The sequence below is a fragment of the Lutjanus erythropterus genome, chromosome 1 (genome assembly GCF_056507025.1).
Source record: "Lutjanus erythropterus isolate fLutEry1 chromosome 1, fLutEry1.hap2, whole genome shotgun sequence".
NCBI lineage: Eukaryota > Metazoa > Chordata > Actinopteri > Lutjaniformes > Lutjanidae > Lutjanus > Lutjanus erythropterus.
Window position 1 is genome coordinate 36,082,110 of NC_139317.1, and position 24,271 is coordinate 36,106,380.

At 40.6% G+C, this 24,271-nt stretch overlaps 1 protein-coding gene across 1 annotated transcript in view; it reads right to left on the bottom strand.

Moving 5' to 3' along the window:
* Nucleotides 1-9,158: 9,158 nt before the first annotated feature.
* nkd1 (NKD inhibitor of WNT signaling pathway 1) overlaps nt 9,159-24,271 on the bottom strand; it is a 41,510-nt gene continuing 26,397 nt past the window's right edge. Inside the window, exons 5-10 of the mRNA XM_084720851.1 lie at nt 19,016-19,119; nt 18,767-18,862; nt 14,276-14,423; nt 13,327-13,408; nt 11,779-11,906; nt 9,159-10,882 (exon numbers count right to left, since the gene is read on the bottom strand). Coding sequence (XP_084576977.1) covers nt 10,365-10,882; nt 11,779-11,906; nt 13,327-13,408; nt 14,276-14,423; nt 18,767-18,862; nt 19,016-19,119 — 1,076 coding nt within the window. The 3' untranslated portion in view covers nt 9,159-10,364. The remainder of the gene's footprint in view (nt 10,883-11,778; nt 11,907-13,326; nt 13,409-14,275; nt 14,424-18,766; nt 18,863-19,015; nt 19,120-24,271) is intronic.

Below are 24,271 nucleotides of genomic sequence, written 5' to 3' on the forward strand. Positions count from 1 at the left end.
GACAAAAAATTATATGGAAATAAATAACGGTTCTCTTTTTAATATTTTCATTTACATTCATTATTGTTGTAGGCCTTAAGTGCTTCTTACATTCTTCTTACATTCTTCTTGCATTCTTTACACTAAATTAAAGAAAATTTCTTAATATTTGGTAACTAAAATGTCCATCATATCCTATGTCTATTGCCATTTTCTCTAAATTATGCCGGTGTCTAGTTTTGAGTCTCCCTCAAGTCTCTCAAGAAATAAGAATTTAGTAATTGCTGCTTCTTTTATCTTTTTTGTTTAAAAATGGCTCTTTTGGTAATAAATGTTGCAGACCCCTGCACCAGTAGATAGCAGTACAGGTTGAATACAGTAGATGTTTGACTGGGAAATCAACCATCCCAGATATTGGTGCATTTTGTAATATGACCAAAGCTTATAATTTATAGGGGAATAATCGACTATACTTAAAATTGATAAGGTTATGCCACAGGGTTCCACTTTTTCATGCAACTGCCATTCTTACCTGATTCACATTTGGAGCCACAACATGATATGCAAAGGTATTGCAGAATCTACCAATATTTTATGTGAAGGGCCTGGACAGAGGACAAAAAGACAAAAAGAAAGAACTGATATAGAGGAAAGGAAGTCATGCATGTACAGTGGTGAATATTTAATAATACAGTAATTAAATAGCAGTTGAAATGTAATGTCGTAAGCAAGTGCAGTCAGCCTTTGTTCACAGTTCCAAAGTGAACTTTAGTTTGAACTTGTAAAACATGTTCTACACCCCTCACTCTCTTACCTGACACACTTATGAAGACTCCTGAACCAAAGAGATTGAGCAGCACAGACAGGCTTATAGATGAGAGGAAGGACACTGTCTCCAGCGCTGTCATTTCAAAAGGCGTGAATGCATTATCCAACCGTTACTCTGCACTGCAGAAGAAAATCTCCATGAACACCAAGGCTATTACCAACATATGTGAAGAGTTGAAAGGAGTGCAGATCAAAGTCAAAGTAAAAAGAAAATGAGGAAAATGTCAAAAAAAAGTCTCATGCCAGGCTACAGAGAAGAGAGGATGCAGGAGGATACAGTAGGAAATGGCCCCTTCGGCTATACGGCATCTGAGGCTTGCAATGAAGATGCAAGGAAAGAAAGTTTTTTAGCATTTCTTTTTTTTTCAAAGATCACTGCATAGGACAAAGAGAATCTGGGGTTTATACAGCACAATCTACATTTCACACAACAACAAAACAATGTGCCACCAGTTCAATAGGCAGTCAGAATCCTGTGATTCAGAAAGAAAACATCAAGTAAAGAAGGTTGTAACTTGAATGCAGTTTAGAGTTACTGAAGAATAGAATTATTGTTTGCTTAGCTTAAGAAATGTTATCTCATGGAGGTTCTTCACCTATAGAGTTCAGAGGTGTGGACTTGAGTCACATGACTTAAATCAGAAATTTGTTGACTTTAGACTTGTCTTGACAAAATCAGAACAGAAATGCAACTCAACTTGGACTTTAAGATTAAAATGTGGGTTTTCTTTCTCTTCATTTCCTAAATCAACTAATGTTAGGCCTAACACGTCGTCAACACTTGATTTCCCAGGTCCACTTTATTTGAACCAGTCTGACAGCATTGAATCAAACTGCAGGACAGAACAATGAAGAATGAACATTATGTTACTGAACCAGATGAAGTAGCACAAAGTAGATCAATGAGGATCTGATTGTGGATATTCTACACAATATTTGTGATTCCACCATGAGTGTGCTGTGCATTCCAGCAGTGGCTCTCCACTCTGCTCTGCAGGGAATATGTGTTGAATCTATTTTTTGACGAAAGCCGCGTCGAGCTGCAGAGAGCTGATCAAGGAGGTAAGAAGTCAGACACAGAATCTGGTCAATTTTTCAAAATAAAAGACCATGTGCTTAGTCCAGATCATTAAAACAGCCAAAAAGGACACCGTTTAGTTGCAAAGCTTACTTAACCATGGCAAAACCACAAAAAACAAGGAAAAATGAACAAACTCTTAAGTCAGTTTAATCAGGCAGGCAAAAGGCTCTCTCTGAAACACTCAGGTTCTGAAATGCTCAGGTTAAGACAGCTATTCTAAATTGTGTTTTCTTCTCCCTGTAGAATATGAAGCTTGCATGACTTTCATTATTTATGGCAAATATAGCAAAGAAATTTAAGGCAGAACAAGCATAGAATTTAATAAACTTGCCAAGTGCTTATACAACAGTGAAATTTCTTTTTGTACAGAATGATGCTCACTTGTGCAATCTTTAAATTACTTCAGATATTTTTTTCTATCTCCAGCTACCTTCTACAATGCTAACAAAACAGTTTTTCATGAAAAATGAAGCTGAACACTGTGGTCATCCTGACCATATATCTTTAGGTACAGCAACACGTCATTCTCTGCTATAGTTTTTTACAGGCTGTATTGTAAATTATATACCAGGATAAACAGAACTGTAAGATGCCAGAAATGTATAAATATGTTTTCTGAAAAAAGAAGTCAGTCCTGAAAACTTTGTAAGGCTCGATGTAGTGACTAGGCTTATTTTTCTGATGGGTAGCACGATTTTGCAGGGGTTCATGTGCTGTTTAATAGACTTAATACTTCAGAGCCATTTCTTTATTGTTTGTAATTTGTATGCAACGGTGCAACTCAAGCCAGGACTATACTGGCTCTCATGTCTTTGAAAGGGAAAAATCAGGATAAGAAGCACAAGAAAGCCTGTCTCATTAGTTATCACAGGGGTTGATTTTAAAAGTTCATCTAATCCCTATAAATGGCTAACCACAAGATTTCTCAAAATCATAAAAGCTTCTGCATTTCTGATTGTTTTGTCAGTGACTGCAGACATCTAGCTTCATTTTCAACAGTTTTCAAGCAAAATCATGTCCTGTGTTGGTCAATAATTTGACTTTAATATCTCAAACTGTTAAGGGCTGCCCCCACCCAGAGTTACAACTGTAGCTGTAACTATATAAAACTCCTCCACCCATTTGTGTTAGAACAATTTTAGAACCATATTTTTTTTAGTTACAGTCCTTGGTGTGGACAGCCATTTATTTCTCCTTAGCCAAATAAAATAAAATTACTGGAAATTAGGCATTAGTTTTACCATGCATTTTAAACTTACTATATATTTTAAATATAGCAAATTTGCACAAAAGTTCACAAAGGTTTTCTAGATATTATGCAAATATTTTCTCTGTAATGTGAAAACTAGCTACAGTAAGTATTTTCCTGTAACCTTTGAGAGTAAATATTCTAATATAATTGTAACGACTTACTTTACACCTCTGACATTGATGTCTGGTGCTTGTAATAGCTGAAATGTGTAAAGCAGTGGTAATAATAACCTGGTTGGCTCTGTTAGGATAGAAACCATTTGTAATGATGATACAAGTTCTGTGGGTTACACCGCCTTGCTTACACAAATAGCCGTGTTCGTGAGAGGAAGGCGTATCACATTGCCAAGAGGCAGACTCTCTGCGGTTGCCCCAACCAGAGATAAGCTGCTAAGCTGCAGATGAAAGTGTGTGTGCATGTTGAGAGTGTGGCGTGGTGTGCAGCTGTGGTCAGCCAGATTTGGGAACCCTCTGTGACACCATGGTTAAGATACAGTGGAGAGGAGCTTTACTTCACTACACACACACACGCATTTCCACAAGCCCCTCACACCAATCCAGCGGACTTCTTGGAAGTCGGGAAAAAAAAGTAGATAAAAAAAGACGATGCATCGCACAAAAATGTGACATGCCTGAGAAACTTCATCAGCGTTGGAGAGCAAATCTTTTTAGTGGCAAATGAAGTTAGAATTTGGTTTGGTTTTATAAAAATACACCACATGTTGACCCAAATAATACAGGCCTTCACCCGCCTTCATGTTTTGAATCTCGAGGCCCTATGTTGCCATCAACAGCACATTTGTTCAGTGAATAACACCGTCGCTTTGGGGTCTTTCTGTGTGGAGTGTGTATGATGCCCCTGGGCCTGTGTGACTTTGGTGGAATGAAGGTTGACTTTTGGTGTGAATATAATACTTTGTGAACGGTGGTTTGTGAACCCTGCACAGGCCACAAATATTTGACCATTTTTAACAAATTTTAAGTAGAAAATATTTAATGACTGACATCATGGCTGCTTGAACCAATGAAATTTGTGCATACAACCTGCAGAAGCTGAGACACCCCCCAAAAAATCTCAGTATAAGTTTATGTTTATGTTTAACACCCCATGATAATGAAGAGGAAAGTGACCGTAACAAGGCTGATTGGTATGATAATGATCTTGGCTGCATGACAGCAGTTTCTGCTCCAGGAGTTTCACTGGACTAAAAAGCTAAACCCAACCCTCAGACAGCATGAGTTTGAGTAGATAATGACTTAATTTTTAGGGTGAACTATCCCTTTAATGAAGCAGGAGTTTGAGGATGTGTGTGATCTGAGCCATGAGTACTGAGTACTTGTAATAATGTAGTAATGACTACTGAGTACTCATGAGTAAGACTATCAGTAGATGGGAGTTGGTGTGATCTCATCTCAAGATGTTCTCAGATTTTCTTAATTGTGCTTCTGTGTGTGTGTGTGTGTGTGTGTGTGTGTGTGTGTGTGTGTGTGTGTGTGTGTGTGTGTGTGTGTGTGCAGTCTGTTACTGTGTACTGAGGGGAATATCAAAGTGGATTTTATGTTTTTGCAAATTAACTCAAAACACACAAGAATTGCGCCAATCTGCTCATAAAAAACTCCAGAAGTCAGTGTTTATAAGGAACAGGTTCATACTTTAATAAAAGGGTATTTTCCCTTGGCACAGATCTGCTATCAAATAAATAAAGCAATTAATCAAATACAATCTATATAAACTAAACAAAGTCATGAGAAAACCTTAGGAGGGAGGGGGAAAGGGAAGAGAACAGCTAGTGCTAAACAACTTTCTTTTACAACAAACACCAAGTGAAAGTGTGTCTGTGTGGAGAGAGAAACAGCTTGTGTTATAGACAGATTATTATTCCTCCCTGCTAGTTGGGATTGGCGTGGTGGATATTGGAGTACTAGCTGACAGTAGGCAAGTGAGATAACTCGACAGTTATTTCATTATAAATAAGCTGTATATTCTTTCTACATGATGCTGGTTTAGCCTTTCTGCAGTCCACTATATACATTAGATTTGTTCAAAATGTCGATACATGGATCTAACAAAGCAAATTAGTGGTGCAATACATACTGTGTTAACATGGAGAAATGGCTCCGAATACTGAGAATTCTATACAACAGGACAGAAGATGGTGATGATATGAACACTTTTGTTTCCCAAAAAGAGGCATTCACGATTTGAAATAAAAAATAATTATAATGAAAAAGTATTATTTTATTTTAAGTTTATTTCCCAGGACCTGTGTGACAAAACAGAGGAAAAAACTGCTTTCCCAACTCTCAGCAAATACTGTTAAGGTGCTCTTAAGCAAGGCATGTCACCCCTAGCTGCTCCAGTGATTCTGCTTTGAAGTCAACAGTAGGAAAGTGTGTTTTCAAAAGCTGTCTAGCGTGAGTTCAGGTAATTCTGTGCATATGAAGCAGGGCATTCAAAAAAAGGACTTCAGCCTGTTCAGTTAGACTCTCTCTGGGTAAAAGAAGTTTAAAAATTGCCACCTGGCTATGGGTCTGACTGAGCCTTTTCACTGAAATTCCTTCAGAAGCTCTCACTAACCGTGTCCAATTGGACCACCCTGCAGGACGAACAGTCGCCTGCGCTCTGTCCGTTCACACAGCCAGACCGACATTTCCACACTTCTTATATTTGGAGTGTCACACTGGTATCAACACTGTTTCGGGTGAGGGGAAGCCATTGACAAAGGAGTTACAGTGTCATGAGTACTCCAGCAGCAAGGACCTGTTGTCCAGGAAAAGCAGCGTGAGGTGAGGAAGTTGAGGTATGGAGCACAGCTGTGATCCCCCCTCAGGGGGGAATGACGCCGTTTCCATCGCCGGGTCCCGTGAGATGACCCGTCTGACTGGTGCCTCTGCTAAAGGACGGCCTGCAGCTGTGAGAGACACCGCAGGGCTGAGGGCAAGACTAGCATACACTGCATTCCTGCTTATCACAGACACACACACGCTATGGCAGACTTACGCAACTAAACAGGATGGATATAGTTTGAACACGAGAGGATCCAGGGATCATTTACTCTGTATAAATGAGGTTGCACTTAAAAGGTCCAGTGTGTAAGATTTATGGGGGTTTATTAGCAGAATATGACAGAAACAAAATATAATATTTTAGTACATTTTCATTAATGTATAATTATCTGAATATAAGAACTCTTGTTTTTTTAATAACCTTAGAATGAGCCTTTTATATCTACATAGGGCGCAGGTTAGGGTTAGGTTAGGGTATACCACAGAGATCGCCATGTTGCACTACCATGTTTCTACAGTACCTCTAGATACGGCCTTTCATATTTTGCACAAGTTTTGTGGCCACCAGACGTTTGCAATCTGCAAGCTCATTGCTAGATGCACTTAAATTCTACACACAAGTCCTTCTAAGGCTCTTTTATGCTAAATGTTATATAGCACACAGATAAAGATAGAGCATATTCTGTTTTCATTTCGTCCCTATTTTTGCACATTTACGGATATGGACAAAACAGAACAGTACCTCTGGTATTCATGGGGACAGTCTAGTATCTAATAATTCAATTGAGACATGACAAACAAGTTTTAAAAATTCAATTGGAAATGGCATTTGTTGTTAATTGCTTAGTGAAAAGTCCATGTCGCAATGTATTTAAAGGAGAAATCTATAATATATTTAATGTAACTTGTCATGAAATGACCATGATATACCATCAGAGAGTTAAAAAAAGATGCTAAGTTGAAAGATTCGCTTTGCTGACAACAATGCTACAGCTACAATGTCCTCCTCTGAAATTTGTATTCTGAAACAATTAACTGTTGTAGTCGTCAATTGTTATTGTTAATTTACGAAGTTGTGTTCATTTTACACTCCTGCAGTGTTCCTGCAGCCTGCCCGAGCTTCTTAGTGTCGGGAGAGGACAGGGCAGGGGGACACAACTCACTTTAACCATAGATCACACATTAAATAGGCATTCAACCTATTTAATATTGAGTCTCTGCTCCAACTTGCTTTTTGGATTGCAGTACTTACTTTTGGATGCGCAATTGGTACATATAGCTCATTTAATGGCCACACAGTGCCGTCAACACTATCCCCAGTCTTTTTTCTCAAGTGGTACATTATTACAACCTCCTGCAGCACTGCCATGTTTGTTGTTGCCAGCAACTTTTGACTTTTCTTCTCTTTGTTTAGGGTTACTCTGAGTGGTGCCCTCTAGTGTATATAACTCTTAACAACCAATGCAAAGTAAAATATGCATGGAGGTACGTGGACAGTGATGGTTGTATCATTTGAACAGACTATTTTCGTACATAAAAGAGGCATAACTGAGCCTTAAATCCTAACAAAAGACTATAAATGCATAAGGACAGGTCATTTTTAAACATGATGCTGGGAAGTGCTGAAAAGATCGCACCCGCCCACCAAGAACCAACACGGTGATCAACAGCTCTACATTTGAAGCTCTCAGTTCACTGCCTCACATGTCAGTGCCAACATCTGCATGTTTATGGCAGCGCCCAAAGAGCATCACGGGACAGGATGAACAGACAGTCCCTGGTGCTGGCAGGAGAGCAGCAGCGGTGAGTTATGGGTCTAGTGGAGACTGCGGGCCGGGCCCAGTGTTATCCAGCACCAGAGGAATGGGACAGCTGAAAGAGCCCTCGCCCCTCACCGCACCACAAACAGAGCCCTGTTGGCTGAGCTCTGAGGCCACATGGCGGCACGGTGAAAGACCTGCTGACAGCTGGGGGACAGGAAGATGCCATGGAAACAGAGGGAACAGCCGTGTGACCCTGGGCCAGGCCGAGGGCTGGACGACAGAGCTACCAGTCAGGGAGAGCACTAATGCTGACGAAAGTCAGAAAAGGAACGTCCAAAATATGAACCAGTGGAGCAGAGGCAGGGGTGGGGATGAAAAATGAGATGCATGCTCAGCAAAACACTTCCCTGCATAAATAATTGTAAAAAACAAACTCTCCTTAAAGGTCAAACCCCATAATGATGAATGAATACACCAACCTCTAACTGCCTGGATATAACAGGGTTTCAGTTTATGCAAATATGCCAAAAGCATCAAAGATCACACCATGTCTGGTTTGGTTTTCAAATGTATCATGGGACTGAGGACATGTGATTCAACTGCTGACATTTTGGACATTCAAATAAAATAGAGAGCTTTTGTTACAAATATAGTCTTACTTCCAGGAATGAAACAAGAGCTTTATAATGGATGTATTTTAAAAAGCAATGTAGGATAACTGGGCCGGCACTTTGAAGTTTCTAATTCATCTTTATGCAGAACCCACACTCTAGTACATAACAGCCCACATGAATGGCATGGAGGCAATAAAAGGGATAGTTTGGATTATTCAGTGTAGGGTTGTATGAGGTATTTGTCAATAGTCAGTTTATTAGCTACAGTAGATGGCAGTTGGCACACCCCCATTTTGGAGAAGCAGAGAGTACTCAATGGACAGAGTCAGCAACTAAAGGTATTTCAGCCACTTATAACAGGTCCACCTAAAAAATCAATATCAGTTTAAGTATGCGCTGTAATTAGAATATTTTTACTACTTTCATTTGTCTTTAGTCTTTTCTGATGGAAAATTCGCTGCTATATAAGCCGAATACCACCATAGTCCCACAATAATGCACACAAAACTGAACAGATAAAGGCAGCAGTAGACCAGCCACTCCCAGCTTCTGTGAAGCAAAATAGTTGATTTTGCCTTTTGAGTTTGGTTTGTTTGGTGAGAGTGATATCTGGCTTATATAACAATGGTTTTCAATCAGGATGTCTGATGTCAAATTGAAATAAACACTCTCTGTGGCACATAAACTGGTGGAGTGCCCAACGCCATCTTCTATAGCTAATAAACTGATTATTGATAAGTACCCCATACAACCCTGCATCAAATATTCTGAAATATCATTCTCTGTTTTTGTATGAAGGGCAGTCAAGCATGAAGACACCTATGTGATGTGACATCAAGCTACTGAACAGCACTGTTGAGAGTTGGGTTTTAGTTGTAATTACTAGATCACAGGTATCTAATCACATGGTGAGACAGTTCAAACAGTGGGAAAATGAGATAGAGAATAACACAGTTGTACATTTTTTAGTCAAAATGAGGCTCCTAGTGGTCTTACAAAATGTGGCTGTGAAGCAAAACAAACATAAAAAGCTTCAGATAGTGAATATAAAGATATCACATTATCAATAAAGCTTATAAAATTGATAACAATATATACCTTATGTACAGTAAATGTTAGTTAATAAAAGTAAGGAGCTTTTCGACACTTCAGTACTGCAGATTTTGAGACGATTTCTCTTCTTTCAAAAAAAGTTTCAAAGTAATTTGAAAATAACCTCTGAATGCTTCGTCAAAGTCACCATTACAACAACAATTAGGATAAAATTAGAGGTAGCAGCGGATTTTGGGATCTCTGTTCTTACTTTTTACTTTATAACATTTCAACATCCTTCCCATTTTTGCTTACGGGGTATTGCGTGCTTGAATCAGAATCTTCATTTTCATCTTCAAAAACCTGCCTGACAGCCTGCTTTAAATACTCACGCACCCATGAGCGCACTTCAAGTGGTTTACAACAGACACCAGTGTCGTGACACTCACACACACTCTTGCTACGCCCACACATTCACACACTGTTTTACACACGCACACACACACACACAAACACACACACACACACATATACACTATGCCCTGCTCTCCTTTCACCTGTAATCCTTCATATATTCTCATCTTTACATCACAGTCTTTCTTCCTGTCGTCCCTCCTTTTCCTTAAAAAAAACCTTTTGGCTTAGTGGTCTGGAAAGGTTGTGGTGCTGGTTTGGAGCTGTAGAGTTCATCAGGTGGAGGATCACAGGCTCTGCGGGTAGAGGAACTTCTGGATTGTTAATTAAAATGTCCCTCTGTGCGTCCTCTCTGGCCCCAGCTGTGATCCTCAGTCCTGGACGTGTCCTGCTGCATACCCGAGCTTTTGTATGTCTGACCAACCTCTTTATAACACTGATTAATAACCTCCAAGCACCGGGACACCCCTCTCATGATGCTCATCTCCTCCCCATGTCCTGTGTCCACTACAGACACTGCAGTGCTGCACAGTAAGGCAGGCCCACATGTGACTGTCAGTCAGTGTCCTCCTGGCTGGGCTCTGTGGGGCTGCAGGAGTCAGGCAAAATGAGTATTCAGGACTGGTAAAAGTGGTGGTAGTGGTGATGGTGTTCATGGTGGTGGTGATGCTCATGCCGCTGCACCACTTGTGCCAGCCCCCCCTCGTACAGCAGCACGCTGGGCAAATCCCTCACGTGCTCTTTCTCTACCACTGGCCCCGCAGCTAAGGCCCGGTAGCCCTGGCTCTCCTTGGACCGCTGCTTGTGCTTGCGGTAGGGGGCCGTGGACTGGTGAGGGGGCGTCTGGCTGGGTAGTGCTGGGGGAGGAGGAGCGCCTCGGCTCCTCATCACCCTGCCGCTGATCTGCGCCGGAGGTGTGCGGTTGTGGGCCTTAGGAGAGCGGAGGGCGTGTTTCCCTGAGTCTTGGCCTCGTGTGCGGGGGGTAGGGTGGATGCTGTCCACAGCAACAGTGTCCACAACAGTCTGCAAGCGGCGGTGGTGGGAATGGGAGTGGCCATTTTCTGGTTCATGCGAGCGAGAGCGGGTCTGGTTGGAGGAGCGGGTCTGAGGCTCAGCCTTCGTTGGCTCGGGGGCTGTGAAGGAGACAAAAGCATATGTATTTTAACTGAAACAGCTGCATCAGCAAATCACTTCAGGGTTTCGTAAGTCCTTTTTGCATAGAGATCACACAATACTGACATGATTAAGGCTCATCCACACTGCTCTTTTCTAATCACACACAGCTGTCACAACAATTAAAACAACAATATCAGGAAAATTTGGGATTTCATCAGCAGTAACTTAAGATGACTCCTATATAGCTAAAAGGGAACATGCAACAGCAAAATCAAGTACAAACAGTGATGCATGTGAGAAAGTAAACTTCAAACAACAACAGTCTTGAGTCTTGCTGTGTAAAAGGGGCTAGAGAAACAACAACTCTGTCAGAGGACTGGTCAGTGTCAAAATTCATTATATGGGATCTTAAAATCCTGAAGAATAAAGGGAAGAAAAATAACACATTATGTGGAAATTATTGTGCCAACACCTCACTAATAAAGGTCCAGTAAAAGGCTCCATGATAAGATTCTGGCAGCTTGACTTCAGGTTCTTTCTTCATGTGGATAACGCCGACACAATGTGACACAGAGCAGATCTCTGTTAGCACTTTCCTAACAGGACCAACATTAAAATAATCACATGTCATCACCGAGCATCAGATCAAGGCTGCTGCTTATTAGACCTAATATTTCACTTCACAGCAGCCCGTTCTGTTGATGGGCTTTAGCCTTGAACACTTGATGTATTGTGCTTGCCTGAGCCCAGATGTTTGTACTGGCGAAGAGCGCAGTGGGCTGCTAGTTCCACCTAATGGCTCCAAGCAGGTGCCGCAGTAATGAGGGCCCCTGGATGCAGCTTCAAAGGGCCACGCTCCGTGTTTCCCCCTCCACCTCTCTCCCCTCTACACCCCTGGCCCTGGTCCACTCACCGGCTCCGAAGCGGGATGTGTAGTTTTCGATGCCTGCCAGGTCCAAGTAGTGGTTCCTGCGTTCCAGGTTCTCATCCACACAGTGGCGCTGGCAACCCGGCTGGGTGTGGTGGTCACTGTGGTGGCGCCTGTGGACACAAACGGCACCTCTCATTAGGACACAGTTTGGGCCAGAGAGGTTCAGTATGTAGTGTTTGGAGAAAGTAAAACAAGTGTTCCTTATGATCAGGCAGCAGCAGAGTAATTGTTAGAGAAGTGAGATTGTGACTGGAAAATCACAGGTTTTAAACCTCAACTGGGAGTATTTGAACAGCGCAGACTCTCCCCGTCACTGTTAACTCCTTTCAGTACCGTGGAGGTACATCTGGGCAAAACTAATTAAAAGGTAGAGGATGACTGCGAGTGCTCCCAAGTGTGAATCCTTCCTCAGACAACCACTGCTACTGGCCCTCTCTGGTACGCTTTATGATTTTTTTGTCATAAAATAAAAAATAATAAAATAGAAGTAAACATATTATGAATACATTTTTCAAAAATATTTTTAGAATGAATTATAATAATTATTTTATAATTATTATTGGGGTACACTTTAGGGTGCATTTACCTTAAAGCAACAGCATACTATAATGGGAAGGAATTAAAAAAGATAGTTATTACTTATACTGAATAAAAATTATGACAGGAAAATATTCCATCACCTCACCGGTTTAAAATTTATGCCAGCTGAAATTGAAAAACATTAAAAATGAACTCTTAATAGTTAAGTTTGTCTGAACGTTACCTTCCAGTATACACTGTACCGTTGTGGAAGCACATTTTACAACAACAATGCATCCAACCAAACTATCAGGACCCTCCTCAAAACAAGTCACATATCAGTGTTTGATTATTTCTGTTACAATTAAATGCTTGTTTTCAGTTTCCTGGTGTGTGTTTTTCAAGACACGCAGGATTTAACAACCATCTGTTGTGTTGTTGCCATTTTTGGCTCACTGTTTATGAGTTAAAATAAAATACAACAGTTAGCAAAGCTTATACTGGGTGAACAGAACATAAATCTAAATGCACAATACCAAAATGCCATGGCGGGAATCTATAGTGGTATGGTGTTATTCAAGGCAATATTTACCATTTTAACCGATGTCCATTGCTCAATCATCATGTAAAGCATATTAGCAAATTAAAAATTAAAATTTAGTCATTGATTAATATGAATCCAGTTTGTTCCAGATTGTTGTGGAGAGAGACGAGGGAGCTGAACCATGTGTTGAAAGCCACAAAGAAGGGATTCAACATGACCTCCAGAGAGTCATGTGACAAATTAAAAGACTGTTATTACGTTCCCTAGGGTCCTAAGTATTGCATCATAACTGAGGATGTACTGTGAGTGTAAAGGGCCAAAAACAGGTACATCACCAAGAAGCAACACCAGTTTTCTCTTTCAAAAAGTGGATGTTAGAACCAGTGACATCAAAAATATGAAAATAATAATTAATTCTTGAAAGCTTGAACAATAGAGAGCGAAGTGTGCAGGGGAGGTGGGTTTACCTTAGGAGTGCTCGACTCTTCTTGTCTGCACTCTTGGGGTCTTCTATGCACTTGTCATTTTTCTCTCTGGACTGGGACATGTCTGTGTATGTGTGAAAGACAGGAGGCTATTATCAAAGAGAGCTACACAGAAGAGCCACACACACACACACACACACACATACACATACACGACAACAGTCACACAAGCCTCAGAAGAAAGCAACCTTTGTTTTGGGGGTTTTACTTTGAAGATCTATAGAAAAGGAAAAACAACAATGCTTCATTTATTCTATTTTCAACTCGCAGCCTCTTATAAGGCATGGAATGAAATAAAAAAACATGCAGACTTCAGAAATAGTTTATTAAGGACGCGAGATCTGATGCGGTTTCAAATTAGCATGAAGGCAACCAGCGATATTTTCAAAGCTCGCTCTGTTTGAATCTCTCGGCGGATATTTATAGCCAAAACAATAGGACACAAACACACAGGAATATATACTTTTTGAGATATTTTTCCCTGACTACTTGTTTACCAAGTCGTCAGTGAGAAAAGTTAAGTTGAACGCAGCTATATTTTCCCGGCAGCTCTGAGAAGGGGGGAGGAAGAGAGGGGGAGAAGAGGGGAAAAAAGGGAACTTTGGAGACAAGAAAAATGGCTGTGGTTATCAAAAGGACTCGGCACATCTCTTAAGGTTTCTTTCAGAGTATTTGAAGGCGCTGAGGGAGGGGGGGCCCTCTCTTAGCTCTGTCACTCCCCCCATCATTAAAAATGAACCCCATTGAGTGGGAGAGATGGAGCGACGCCGAGACTGCGAGGAACAAAGCTCTGACAGGCCTGAAGCAGACGCCTTTCTGCATGACAACAAACACATCTTGGGGTGAGCTGACAGCAGGCAACTCAAGGGGGGACCCTAAAATGCCCTCCCTCTTCTCCGCCCCCACCCACCGTGTTAAATGTGAGTTTTACCTGCAGCACCCTGCGTGCAGCTCCTCCACCGCTGGCTGGAGTCGGGAGCCACAGAGAGCTTGACCCGCAACGTCTTGCTGCTGCTGGGAGAGTGGTTGACGGAGGCATCTACGACTTCATAGATGGTGTGGAGCAGGCTGGTGATGTCCTGCAGGTGGACATGGCAGGTGGAGGTGAGTTTAATCTGGCCTTTTTGTTACACAGCTTTCCTTTTAAAAAGATGAAGAAATTCTTGTAGATTCTTAGTGACTTTGGTGCAGAGACAAAGACTTTCAGTGCACATATTTCACCAAAAAAAAAACAAGAAAGAAGGTACAGAGGAGACTATTCTTAATACTACACTGTTTAAATTCAATACTCTGTGTCATAAACTTCATGCTAGCGAGGAATTTAAAGACGTGACTCAGACAACAGTGAAGAGAGAAACGCACTGATGTCAGTTGTTTTAGCTCAGCTTTCTGAGTGAAGCGATCAGACACAGCGTAAAGACAAGTTATAAATTCATGAAAAGAAACGTCTTGGTGCAGCAGCAGAGGCTGACTGGGATGTCAGGCCCGATATGAGTCGTGTTACAGCTGTGTGAGCACTACACTGGCTCTATCTAATCCCTCAATGTCTCTTTAAATTACATCTACATAGGAAGAAACACCTGTATACACTGTAATACATTAACTTAAATGCACATTCACATGCAAAGCACCTCATGTCCACACATGAAGGAACATGAGCATGCAAATACATATTTCCATATGACTGAGGGTCATTATAAAGACTGGACCTCAGGTTAGTAAAAGCCAAGGGAATGGAGGAATCACAGTGAGAATTAAAGGAAAAAAATAAATGAAATGATTATTAACTAGGGATTGGATGGACATATGGAGACCTGGTGTATTTTATTTTTGAGAGACAGACTATTTACTGAACATTCACTTGGCTCTAAACTAAGTGACACCATGTCACTGTACCAGCACAAATCCCTACATTGACCCCCAGCCTCAGAGGACAGAAAAGCTGAGTGGGTAAAAAAAATTATTTTGATGTCAACATCTGGATTTTAACTCTGCTTTAGCAGCATAACTAATAATCAATAATAGATGTCTGCTGTGACCCAACTTCATAGCTTTGCCATGCTTTAGCATTTATAGTTTTAGTTTATCTTGTTGAATTTGGAGTTAGCATTTTGCACTTCTAATGTGGCTACTCTCGTAGGCTGAGGCAATATTGACATGGGGCAGAATACAAGGGGTCTGAGACTCCGTCAGATCCCCTTACAGCCTCAACAGCAAAATGTTGGGGGATCTCTAGAAAAATCTTGTCACTGAAATGTCTTTTAAAAGCTTACTATGTTCAGTGTTCAATGTTAAAATTATGGAACATTTACTCACAAATACGAATACAGAAAAATATTGTTGGTGTTGATGTTTTATACTGCCATCGGGCACCTTGTTTCTGGTAAGGCCTTCTTCCATGGGGGGCTGTAAATGGCAGCATAACTAGGTAGAAGGGACCCTTCAATTGCCATATTTTGCACACTGGGTGTTGTATTAATTTTGTAATACTGATGTAATATTGATGGACAGCCCAGAGAAACTGGGTGAATGTTTAATTGAAGCCAGCTAAATAACAAGAGCTGTAGGTCGGATGCCAGTAAGAGTCAAACTGCAGGAATTTTGCTTGGCAGTGTTTAGGCCATTCAGGCCAGCAGGTAGAATCACTGTGGCTGATTAGTTAATATAAAATTATAGATGATGTGCAGATTCTTTTTTTGCCATCGAACAACTGATTGGTTTGAACAGTAGGTAGAATTTCAGTCAACCAAGATATTGTTTGATTGACTACAGCCCTATTATCAACTTCACTACTTCCAAATTAAAACGGAGTAAGGTAAAAATTCAGAATAACTAAATAAGGTAACTGCTTAATTTGCACATAAAATAATGTGTCTTGTGGCTGTTTAAAACTGTTTTTTGCACTGGCAAGTTTTTTTTGTGCACCATACTGACTACTGGCTAAAGACTCCTTCTTGGGTGTGAGCAACTGTGCAACTGGATCTTTTCATAGCAAACCAAAATGTAATTGGTACGGATGTGAAATGAAGTGATGCACACAGTATCTCATTAGTGTTTTACTTTGGAAGGTAACACAGCTTCACCATAAGAGCTCCTTTGACAGAACTGCAGAGAATTAAGCCACAAAAAGACTCCAACAGCATGATTTTCACTCACTATAATACTCTCATAACAAAAAGGACTATTATGAATTCTTAAGGGACTGGTTCCACATACTAGTTTCAGGCATAGACACACTGTAAAAAAAAAAAATAAAACAGAAATAAAATAAAAGCTTCTTGTGTCATTTTTGGTTTCCTTCTGTTTTTTTATTTGTGTGAAGGGATAAAAAAAAAGAGTTGGAGAAGAAAGCTTTTCTTTCCCCCTCCAAGCCGCCGCCTGACGTCTCATGAGCCATGGAGCCACAGGCAATGCCAAAAAAACTGCACAGCCAACCACACAGAGGACAGCTCCAGTCTCTTTGCGCTGTTTCAAGTTGTTTTCAAAAAACACGGGCCTTTCTGGATGTTCTCTCAGATCTGTACCAGGCAGACGCAAGCCACAAGGTACCTCGCAGGAACGGAAACACACGGATGCCGCTGGATTTGGTTCTTAGGGAGTGAGATCGAGTTCAAGGTTTGTGACTTCTATCCTCATTTTCTTTTTGGGGTGTGGTGATACCAGAATAGGGCAAAATGTAATTTAATCTTTAACTTACTGAGTAAGTTACTGATTCATTCACAATCCCTAAAGGAGGGTGTTTTATATCTGTGACCTGCTGATCAGAACATTTTCGTGATATTTAAAATCTGTTTTCAGAAACATTTCTCATATTGTTTCATTTTTGTTAAAGCGGCTTCAAGGGACTTTCATATTTTGTTGATTCTGGAGGCCCCTGTGGACAAAAGCAGTAGTGTTTCCGCTGCTAGACAACCATAAAATATAATGTCAAAAATAAAATTATCTGAAGAAAAATCTCCTGCTTCCTTTTAACTGGCTAACGTACTAATCACTGTAGCTTTTCCAGGGAAATGAACGTATAGACTCCTCTGATTTGCATGCCACAGAGTTCTTACACCACCTCCAAAGTCAAAGATATTACAGATTTACCTATTTATATACATATACTCAAAATTATTATTTCACTGTATTTATTTTCACCTTAAATATGATTATTGTGCTGTAAACAACCTAAATTATTTGTAGCACTCTATAAAAGGGTGACAAATTAAAGGAAAACACAAAAATGTTTCATGTTTCTAAATGTGTCACCTGTCTGTAAGTAGACTTGACATACTGTACAACCTGACTGAGCCAATATGCAACTTATTTTATTTTTTCATCTACAGAGTGAACTCGTCAGTCAGCTAGTGATTAATCCTGACATATATATATATGAAGTAATGCAATTAAAATTTCAAGCACAAAGTATTTGTCAGACTTAAAATTCTAAGTATTTTCAGTGATTTTCAGCACCCGTACAAATGCTGGTGCCATAAATAATTTCAGGAATCTGCCTCGGTGGCAGCCATTAAGCATAACTATACAGAAATACCCAAGATTCTGGCTGATGGTCTTGTTTGCTTATGTAGGTCGGATGAGACATAAGTATTAAACAGAAACTCTTTCATAACCAGTTAAAAACTGCTTGTAGTATGTTTGATGTAATATAACTGACAAAACCATCAGCTATCATCTGATGATGATTTAGTCTCTGGGGACAACAGCCAATGTTTTGGGGTTTCCAGTGTAGCCAGTCAATAACCAGATGATGACTGCCTCTTCCATGCACCAGTCATTGCTTACAGCCCAGTAAACAACTTGAGATGCGAGCAAGTAGTAGGAGTTGAGCTTGGCTTATTCCCAATAATCTAGATATGCAGATGTCTGCATATTAGGGCTTTACTGTAATTGATTATTTTGATTGTTGATTTATCTGTCCATTATTTTCTCAATTAATTAATTTGTTGTTTGGTCTATTATATGTCAGAAAACATTTCCCAAAGCCCACAAGGTGACATCTTGAAATATCCACAATCCAAAAATATTCAATTTACCATCAGTGAGGAGAAAAGACGCAAGAAAATATTTACATTTAAGAAGACTTTTTTCCCCTTAAAACGGTGGTTCCCCAAACTTTTCTGTTTGCCTTCTGAAGCCAAAAACAGTCTGAGATTGCATTTTGGCCAATGTGTTCCACCTCTTTTGCTTTCTTAATGGACTGTTTACCTGCATGCAACCAAAGCACGATAAACACAACACCACAATATTCATGTTGAAATCTGCACAAAGTAAACTAATTAAATCTTTTTAAAGGAATTCCTACTACAGCTAGACTTTGGTGTTGACAGATGTTTGTTTACTGTATTTATGTAGTTGTTCATTCATTCATCAAAGCTTCATTCCTCCAGATTAATCACTGCTCGGAGCAGAAGATTATTACCTCTCTGGTGACTTTGCCGTTGTTGTCAAAATCGTAGAGGGTGAAGGTCCACTCCTGCCTGTTATCCTCCTCCACAGACACGGCACACTCCAGCTCCTGAAACAGCACAGTGTTAACCTATCAGTATCATCTACTGTGTGTGTGTGTGTGTGAGTGAGTGAGTGAGTGTGTATTTGTGTGTGTCCCGCCAATGCCCCAGTTTCATCCAGAGGGGAAGTAATAAATGTCCTGTTCGGTGTTGACACTCACTTCAAACTGGAGCTGTTTCTGTGGCCCTGCGGGAGATTGGCTGTCCCTCTCCTGCATCTTCTCCTCCACACAGCAGCTGTCTGTCTTCTCTGGGGGTAAAGCCACTGCAGTGACACACACACAGAGGCACACACACACAGACACACACACACAAAGATAAAAGAGTAAGCCTGAGGATGGAAACGTTGGGTGCAGTCATAACCTGAGGATACGTCGTCGCCTTCAAGTGTTCCTTGTAAGCTCCTACTTCCGAGTGTGGCATCCGCAATTAAGATGTGTCACACATTCAAGTGCTCCTGGTTGGAAATAAACCTACACAGCCAAACTCCGTACAGTTTTTGTCTCACTGCTGCTATTCTGAAATTGTATTTATATATTAATGTCAACATATTCATTAGTATTGTCATATTTCTAAGGCAGTGCAGACTCTCTTGCATATGCAGCTTCACCAGCTTTAAATATTGCAAATCAGAACTCAAATTCTAAATTTTGTTTGGCTGCTCAAATGCACTGAACTTGTAGAGCATATTTAGATTTGTATCAAATTTGAGAGATGGTACCCTAATTGAACTTTTGAAGGAGCACCTTATTTTGCAGTGATATCAAGAGTTTAAAAGGAATCCAAAATGTCGATCCAATGCCAGAAGACAAACTACTGAAAATGTGACAGACCGTGATTCTCCAATGGCAAAAACTGTTCCATCAGTCACACTTATAGTAATAGTTATTAAGCTCTTAGCGACAGTATATATATCCCACAGGGTTCACACTGAGAGGGGATGTCAAACATGAAACTGAATAACATTAACATGTCTAAAACATGATAGAATATTGCGTGGAATTCAAATATAAAAATGGTGGATCGGAAATGGCAAGAAGTGAACATCAAAAGGCCTATAGGAGACCCCTGAGTCCCTGGCTCAGTGCAGCCGAGCTCATCATTCACAGAATGACATTCACGGTGGTGCATTACCATCCAGACTTAGACTAAAGACAGACAGTTCGGAAAGAGGACTAATCTGTCATATGCACTTAAACTGAGGACCTGTGTAGAGCAATTTCAATACTGTAGAAGTCAATGATCATTTCACTGTGCTACACTTTCAATTAACACTGGGGAGAGGGTAAAGGGTAGACAAAGCAAAAAAAAAAAACAAAAAAAAAAAACAAAAAAAAAAAACATAGCAGCTAATACAATCCAAGGGCAGGAATTATACCATAGCCAAACAGCCAGTGTCACGGATGCCCCTTCTGCCAACACAGCCAGTTTGGCATGCCCTCTTTTGAACTGGCCATTGTGCCCTCAAACAGAAAGTATCAGATTTTCTCATTTAAAATTGACATAGCGGGGACACACTGCAGCTTGTGTGCGTGTCACAGAACCTCTTGTTTTTCATTCTGATGCCCATATTAACAGGTTACAGCAGTGCATGCGAGCAGCACGGCTATAACGCAACGCTTCATCTAGGGATTTGGCATCTCGCCAATTTTTGACACGCGTGGTTCTCAGCGAAAATAGATGGTGAAAATGATCTGCTGAGAGTCATATTGACATCATACCAGATACATGACACCTTTCACCACTATTTAAATGTCTATATCTGCTGAATATGTCACAAATATATTAAAATAAGATAAAGGGCAGTATTTCCCTGGTGCACGCTTTTCTCTCTGGATTCAACTGATGCTGAATTGACAAGAAGACATGTGACGCCTTTTATCTTGTGTTTCTAGAGTTAGGTGATTTTGCAGACATGTAAGGAGTTGTTGGTGTGTCATATTTCTTATAGGGAGTTCTGTATTGAGAATTTAATCCAATAATCAATACAATACATATATTTTATCAACATTTTGTCTCCACTATAGAAATGCTTGGTAACTGCTAAAGTATGATAAGGCTGTCTGACATTGACTTTATACTCTAACAGTGTGTGCTTGTATTAATTACTGACTGTGGCTGATCAGGATAATTATCAGCTAATTGAACTAATATGGGTTTGTTTTCATACAGTGTAATTATTGACTTACTGTTAAAAAAAGTTGGTGCCCTACATTTTGACCGTGATGCCTCAACGCATTTGTACTTTTCAAAGGCCAAAGTGGCCTTTGCCCTAAAAATGATTTCCAGGCCTGCATCCATTATCATAATCCAATCAAAACATTTGTGCGGCCTTGATCATGATTAAATGTATTAAAAGTCTGTAATATGGGGGTTAATTCAACATTATGTGGCCACAGTTAATGCTGGTGTATTTCTAGATTGCGTTATATTGTAAGGTGGTTTAGCCTGGTGTACAAAAATAACACAACTGTCACTGTCTGGTTCGATGTTTTAGTTTCAGTGTTGGATGTCGGCCCAGATGTAATGCTACAGGATATCCTTCTCTGCTTTGAAATCCAGCATTTGTTTGACACATGAGACCACAGATACACACAACATGTAACTGAGATTTAGGAGGTGTACATGTCAGCTCCTCTGTGAGCCTCTGTAAACTGCAGTTACCCAGACAGCCCCGGGCTTCATTCTCATATATGCATATGTGTATTTTCGCAGATGCTGGTTACAGCCTTCACTCAGACTCTGTATGTTTCACCTGCGGTCAGATAACTTTGAGCATCAGCCCCCTACTCATCCAATCACAGCCACACAGGCCGCGCACACACCCATAAATCCACACAGACCACACCCCTCTCTCTCCACCCTCTCCCTGCTCCTCTCTCCTCCCGCCACACTTTGAAGTCCCATTCTCAAACCTTTTGGAAGAAGATCAGACCGGCTGTAAAACAGAATCACTAATTAATTAAGCCAAGTCAAATCTGAAACACTGTTTGTTTGCTCGCCAACGGAGCAGACACAACAGCCCAATTTCTTTCCTCCTGATCCAAAGCAGATCAAAGCAGACCTGTCTCATCCCTGGGTAGGGGAAAATGCCAGAAATGAAAGGCATCATCCCAGGGAGCTTTTACCAACTTTTTGGAGAGGAGCAGCATTTGGGGTCCTGCTGTTTGATCATCTGAGGTGCTCAAAGGGAACATTGTGTGCGAGGGCAAATCTGTTCCGTAGCAGGCTCAATATGGTGGCGAGATGCTTATCTCGGAGCTAATGAAATGCCGGGAGGAGTAACAGTAATCTGCTATCACCCTCCTCGCCCCACCAACCCCCTCCCTCCACAGACATAAGCCGCCTCTTTATGAGAGGAGCTGAGCCAGGGGATTGGCTGCACATCAGATCTGAGGGGCAAGACGAGGGCAGCCGAGGCAGGCACCCTCCAAGCCGAGCCTGTTCCAGCAGCCCTGCCACACACACACACGTGCATGCAAACACTCGTACGCACACGCACAAACGAAGGCAGATCGGGAAAGCTGCCACACACTGTGAGCAATCACACCCAGCTTAGCTGGGCTACTGTGTTACATATGACTGGGCTTGCTCCCCCTCAGACATTCAGACAGCTTCGTGCTAGGTACTAAGGTGATTCTAGGATGGCCAGGATGGGATGGCATCTGTGGTGTAACTTTTTCTTCTTCTTCTTCAGAAGCAACCACAAGGTACTCATGAGCAAGGCACTTCATAATCCAGTGGTCTAGCGGTGGTTTAGCTTCATCAGTACTAGAGAGTACAATATAATCTGAAAAAGGTGCTGATAAACAAGAGTCTCCTAAACTTCTCAACAGTTTCAACAGATTTAAAGAACGTATAAACCCTGATCCCAAAAAAGTTGGGATCCTGTGTAAAATGTAATTAAAAACAAAATGCAATAATTTGGAGATCCTTTTTCTACCTTGTTTACCAACAAGTTTTCTGAGGCATTCCCAAGCCCACGTAGTGATATCCTTTATACAATCGTGTTTTTTTCAAAAACAATGTTGAATGCCTGTGACATTTGACCGCTTAGACAGCACTGCCTAAGGAGTCAAAGGTCACAGGCATTCAATGTTGTTTTTCAGCCTTGCCCCTCTTCAGTTTCTCTGAATCTTTTAATGATATTGTGGACTGCAGACGGTGAGAAGATGAGAAACATTGTTCTTGAAATGTTGAACTATTTGCCAACACAGTTTTTCACAAAGTGTTAAACCTCGCCCCGTCCTAACTTGTGTAAGACTGAGCCTTTCAAGGATGCCCCTTTCATACCCAATCATGATACTATAACCTGTTACAAATGAGCCAGTTTACCTTCTGAATGTCCCAAACAGGTTTTTCAGCATTCCACAATTTTCCCAGTCTCTTATTGCCCCGTCCCAATTTTTTAAAATGTGTTGCAGGCATCAAATTCCGAATGAGTGTATCAGTTTGAAAATTAAATATCTTGTCTTTGTACTGTATTCAGTTGAAAAAGATTTGCAAATCATTGTATTCTGTTTTCATGTATGTTTTTAACACACATCCCAACTTTTTTGGAATGGGAATTTCTAATAAAGCTACTGTGTAAGCTATTTTTCATGCATGCTTGCAGTGCTGATGTGAAGTATCCTAAAGATGCTTTTATCATTGAGCCCTTCTTCCCTCCTTTGTAAATTCTTCTATTCTTTACACCTAGAGGAGAGGAAGGCTGTGTGTGTGTTGGCTGTCCTATCATTTCTGCTCTCACTGATTTCTCTCTTATTTTTATTTATTCATCTTTATTGGATGTATGGACAATGGGTCTGATCACCGCACTAAAACAGTTCATGGAGGGGACATCATAAAGCCTCAACAGCTGTCTTTATTTGGGTCTTAATGTGACTGAGGAGGTACAAAATGGTTACGTGAACACAAGAACTTTTTGTTCCAAACTAAAGAATTAGCATTATAATTATTCTGGAAGACACGTCTTTTTCATAAAGTAAAAGTGTGAAACAAAAAATACCACTGATTAACCTCAACACCATTCAACTTTGCCTACACTGCGAAATAAGATTACAAAACTGTGTCCAGTCCTCCCTGACTGAGAGCCCATTTTAGCTCTCTTTAGTTCTGATATTGTGACATTTGTTCATCCAAAATATGATATAGTTGGCTCTCCTTACAAGCTATCAGTAAGTGAGTGTGATTTAGTAACTTGATTGTGAAAAATATAATTATTTTAGAGGTCTGTGTTAAGAAAAAAAAATCACATATTACCTATGTTTTACTGAAACAAATTATTTAGACCTTAATTTTTTAATCATTGAGAATGAACAGAGCAGCCTGGTCTAATTAGCAACATCCATCTTAAAGGGAGAACAACCTCGACCCAGACTCAGGTTCATGCAAAAGACAAAAAATAATTTCATACT